Source organism: Nuphar pumila, chromosome 3 (genome assembly GCF_984573655.1).
Source record: "Nuphar pumila chromosome 3, dmNupPumi1.hap1.1, whole genome shotgun sequence".
NCBI classification, from domain to species: Eukaryota; Viridiplantae; Streptophyta; class Magnoliopsida; order Nymphaeales; family Nymphaeaceae; genus Nuphar; species Nuphar pumila.
Genome location: NC_143251.1, coordinates 1,384,808 through 1,390,046, shown reverse-complemented (window position 1 = coordinate 1,390,046; position 5,239 = coordinate 1,384,808). Strand labels below are relative to the sequence as shown.

General features: G+C 44.4%; 1 protein-coding gene across 1 annotated transcript; it reads right to left on the bottom strand.

Annotated features, from left to right (window-relative positions):
• Positions 1-241: 241 nt before the first annotated feature.
• Positions 242-4,808, bottom strand: LOC149841584 (cytochrome P450 734A1-like). Its single transcript, XM_089998564.1, has 4 exons — positions 4,285-4,808; positions 1,460-1,701; positions 920-1,283; positions 242-821 (listed from the first exon to the last, which is right to left on the bottom strand). The coding sequence occupies exons 1-4, from the start codon at positions 4,771-4,773 to the stop codon at positions 393-395; spliced, it is 1,524 nt and encodes a 507-aa protein (XP_089854690.1). The 5' UTR covers positions 4,774-4,808; the 3' UTR covers positions 242-392.
• Positions 4,809-5,239: the final 431 nt, after the last annotated feature.

Genomic DNA, 5,239 nt, shown 5'->3' with positions numbered 1-5,239 from the left:
TATGGTGTCGCTCATATGTGTCTAGAGTTTCATTAACGTTTGCCACCAACACCAACCCATTTAAATTTAACCCGTTTATTACAAACTCAAATGAGGGCCATATTTCTGAGATAAGAACCAGTGACACCGCCCATCCGGGTGGATCAAGGGCCGGGTGCCAAATCCCCCATTCAAAAGAATTTTGGGGGATTTGGCGTTCGGTGCAAGACAACAAAAAATATCATTTGATCCAAAACCCATATTTTCATTTTTGAAAGGCAATCCAAAACCCATATTTTATTTACCACAAGTTTTTTTTTTCTTTTTTTGAATGCAAGCAAGGAGCTACTAATTGGGAAGTTTGGCCCGTTAATAAAGTAACATGAAAATGTGGACGTCATGGTGTAGCCAGTCTAAGGCGCCTTGTGAAGGAGCACCTGCGCACCATGCTGCGGTTGCAAGGTCATCAAGAGCATGGGTGCATGCACGTAAGCAGTAGCGACGTCGAGAGAGAATCGCTGCAAGATCATGGAAAGCACGACCTTGGCCTCAGTCATGGCCAGGTTCTGGCCGATGCACACCCTGGGTCCCAACCCAAAGGGGAAGAAAGCAGTACTTGAGGTGCTAGACCCAGAACCAGCATCGAAAAACCTCGCCGGGTTGAACTCTGACACATCAGGTCCCCAGTACTCGGGGTCGTGATGGACGGCTAGGATCGGCAGGTATAGCTGCGTTCCGGCTGGCACGCTCAGGCTGCCAAGCTTCACGTCAGTGCAAGCCTTTCGAAGGGTGAAGACCGCTGGGGAGTAAAGGCGCAGAGCTTCTTTCAGGACCATCTCCACCTGTTTCATCAATGTAGCAATAAGCTTCTTCTTCTTCTTCTCTTGTGAATTGAATCCATGGCCAGTGGAAATTAAACAAAAAGGAATTAATAACTCACAATTTTGAGTTGGTTCAAGCTCTCTGCAACCGGATGTCCATGGTGTCCACAAACACTAATGACTTCCTCGTGGGCTCTCGATTGCCAATCTTTGTGTAATGCAAGAAGAAGAACGCTCCACGTCAATAGATTTCCGGTGGTTTCCTTGCCCGCAAAGTAGAAAGTCTTGCACTCGTCCACGATTTCCTCCATACTCATCCTCTGATCCTCCCTTTCTTCGCTGTTTGCAGAAAGCATCAAGCTCAATAGGTTCGAATTCTTCTCCTTCAATTCTGCCTTTTTCTCGGCGATCAGCTCTCGCAACAAGGACCTAATCTCGTTTTCAAGCCTCCATCTCTTCTTGTTCTTTTGTGTAGGGATGAATCTTCAAAGAAGAATGCATATTGAAAAACAACACTTCAGAAAAAAAAGAAAAGAAAAATTGTTTTCAAGACCATATATGGTTAGAAGTGTGTGCAAGAAGCAGCAGAGTGTGAACTGCAAAGCTATTCGTTCCGAGCATCACGTACATTCAAGACTAGCAAAATTAAGGGCTATTACCTGAAGCCAGGTATGTAGACGCTGCGCAACGCTTGTGATACTAGCGCCGTTTGTTCTTCTTGCAAACTGAAGATGTGTTTTCCTTCCTCATAGCTGCTCCCGAAAGCAGTTCTTGAGATGATGTCTGCTGCCAAGATATGAAGCTCTTTGTGTACTTCCACCTCCTTCCATCCATCTCCGGTTCCCTTCTCCCACCCTTCTAACATGACTTCGGTGCTAGCAACCATGGCTGAAACCATACCCTATTTATATCATGTATTAATTGAAATTTATCAGGTATCTTACATCGGAGTAAGGTGGTAAGGCCATAAAATGCAACACCTCTTCCGCGTGCAGTAAATATCATTAGAATAATATTTATATCTTCCAGGGAGCCGTTTATTCTAGCATTAGGAACTCATAACGTTACTATGGGCATACTAAAGTTTTCCGCTTGGCTACATAAGCCTGGATGCTCGAACGGTGAAGAATATTAACTGGATTGAGCTCTGTATTTTCCATTTTTTGTCCCCCTTCTTTCACCCTCAATGCGTTCACATCTATTAGTAGGAGTACTAGTTATCCCGCCCATAGCGATAAATGGAACTGGGAAAAATCATACTGTAGTAATATGGGATTAAAACTTAAAAAGTAAAAATTATGAAAAAATAACAGATTGAACCCAAAAAGAAAATGCATAAAGTTTTAATTTAGTTATAATTTCATAAATTGAGATCACAAGACAAAGTATCTGTGAGATTTTTTTTTTCTTGACATTGAAACCAAGGAATTGAAACCAAAGTATTCGAACCCAAACCTAATAAAAATTGAATGAAATCTGATATACCATGATACACAATTCTTAAAGAACTTTTTGTGTCTTAAACGGGAGATGTATCCAGATGGTATGGAATTGTTGTGTATTCTGTTTTCTATTTTCAACTTAAAAAGAAAAGGAAAAATCCTAAACTAAACTTTAAAAGAAGGTTTGGGGATACACTCATGCCGTCTAAAACGTCCATCACACTGTGGCCTAAGTTTCATGCACCACCATGGATGACACAAAAGCAGTGGGCCTAAGTTTCATGCACCGGCATGGATGACACAAAAGCAGTAAGTCTAAGCCACCAGATTTTCAAGGCAAGTGGCTCAAGTCATGGTCTCATCCATTATGAACGCCCGTCACCTCTCTCTCTCTCTCTCTCTCTCTGAATCAGAGCCACAATATTGGATCCCTTGCAAACATGGATTCGCTGATTATATGTAACATAGAATGTGTTACGAGCTTACTTTTTCAATAAGCCTATGCAGCGCGATAGTTCTTTCTTACCATCGCAAGACCTTCTATCATTCTGTCATGGGCATAGAATGCTTCACAAACCTGCGATGCACCAAGCTGCTCAATCTGGCCAGCCTAACGGTCAAAGGCTGCGTACTAATACTTTTTCATGTGCTGAATCATTTTCATTGTTTCTACACACCACCTCGTATGCAGCTGCTTAGCGAAAACTAATCAAACACATTTTCAAATACGAATTCCATATAATTCATGTCGCTTAGTGTATAGTTGTCTCATATGATCAGCTATCACTTCCGAAAGGGGTACAAATGTGCATTAACCTTGCGTGCCATGGAGAGTATTGCAACTCCATGTGCATGCTACAACAGAACCTCACCACTGAAAGAACAAAACTTTTTAGCCCTCAGTCTAAAGCCCAGTCGATGATTGAACACCATAGCGAAGAACACCACTCAGACTCATTCACCGGTGCCTATACGTTCACTCGCCTAGCTCCGAGTCACCATACTCGATTAGAATCACCTAATGTGATTCTTGGAAAAACTATCCTTAACCCACATGTACCCTCATGCGTCCAATCGTGAGACATCCTGCAAGCCGAGAGGTCCTTAACCAAATCTCAAAAGGCAACATCCTTTTATCCGTTGGCACTCTTTAACCAAACAATGTTTCACGTCTGTGCCACAATACAGTGATGCACTAACAACCATACCGATGCCTGTCGCGTGTCGTACTACCACCGCACATCACCGGTCAAGCGAATGCATACTACGTATTCCTACACTCTCGATGCATTTTTCACTAAATAGAGCTTTGTACTGGACATGCCCCATTTCAAAAGCTTAGCGCGAGACACAATGGATGCGAAAACTAAAACTAGGGTAGACTCAATTGACCCATCAAGCAATAACCGGTATCACCATCATCGCCACTTTAAGGCAGATTCAACTGTAGGCCGGTCTAAAAAAAACGGGATTTGTCTAGGAAGGGTGGATGAGAACATCTGAGGCAAGTGGACCGAACGAAGTTCACGGCCGTAAGCAGTGATGATCTGGTTCGTGTATTTTATTATTTTGTTCGTCTTTTTCTTCCATGCTGACCTACAAATGCTACCATGCGTCACATTGTAATTTTACATTTCTATATCACTGATTCGTCAGATCAGATTCAATCCTCACCGTAGGTCTCACGGTGGGGATAGGATATAACTGACTGCTGTAATATACTGTACGACGTGATCTGATCTGGATTTGAAGTAGTTGAGTTATTAATAATGAGCACCACAACCAAATAAAGAATAAAAAAAGATTGTCCGCGACTATGAAAAATTGAAAATGACGCCCCCCGTTTCGTCGTCTAAGCAAATTATTTTTTACTCACCCACCCTTACCCTCCCTGTCTAGGCAGGCACTTCCGGGGGGCGTGTTTCTGTATCAGCTAAAGCATAACCAAGTTCGTGAACTTGGTCACCTAAATGGTATCTCCAGCTTATCCCATGGCTTGAAATTTAAGAACTTGCAGAAAATGCAAGGGGCAGGGAGAGTACCTTGACGTGATCCATATGAAAGGCAGGGTTGATGATCTTCTTGTGGCGCAGCCACTTCTTGCCCTTGATCCCCACGAGGCCGTCTCCGATGAGTTGCTTGGAGAGGGGGTTGAAGTCGAGCCTCTCGAAGAAGCCCTTGGCGTTGAGGAGGACCTCCCTGATGAGGTCGGGCTCGGGGACGGTGAGCCGCGGGTTGCTGCCGAACCAAAAGAGGAAGCTCCTTCCGTAGAGGGAGGTCCAGTGCAGGTAGTGGGGCAACACCCTCCCCACGATGTCATGGTGGAAACTGGGCATGGCCTTCGACTGCGCTTCCCTGATGAACCCAACGATCTCCCCCGCGTTCCCGAAGGGCGGCCTCAAGGGGGGTCCCCGGATTCTCTGTCGCCGGAAATGCTGTCGGACCCTCGCCGGAACCCACACGAAGACGTATATACATCTCCAGAGCATCGCCAGACACAGAGGGAGGAGGAGGAGGAGGAGGGAGGCCATGGTGGGCTTTGGACATTAAGTCAAAAGGGTAATTCACGATGAGGAAGACGTCTATCTATCTATATATAAAAGGCAAGTGGGGTCAGATGCAAAGAACCTTGTCCCTGGTCCATAAGTACTATGGTCAACGACACCAAAATAAATGAGTGCAGATAAAATCCAAGGAACGGTGGACGGGAAATGCAGCCCTGGTTCCTGAGTCTATGTCGTTCATCGCCAAGATGAACCACACCAACAAAGCCACCATGCTCTAACGAAATCGTCCGTCCATTTTGCAATCATAAACGCCATTCATCTTGAATGTGGACGGCATAAAAAGAAAAAAAGAAGAAGCTTTCAGAGCCTTTCAAAGTGGGGAGTGGGGACCCTTCATTTTGAGGGTGTCTAAGCGTCGTACATCTTGTAGATGAACGACATCTAAAGAGTACGTGAAAAAATTATTCTCTTTCTGAGTTCAATAAGCTAA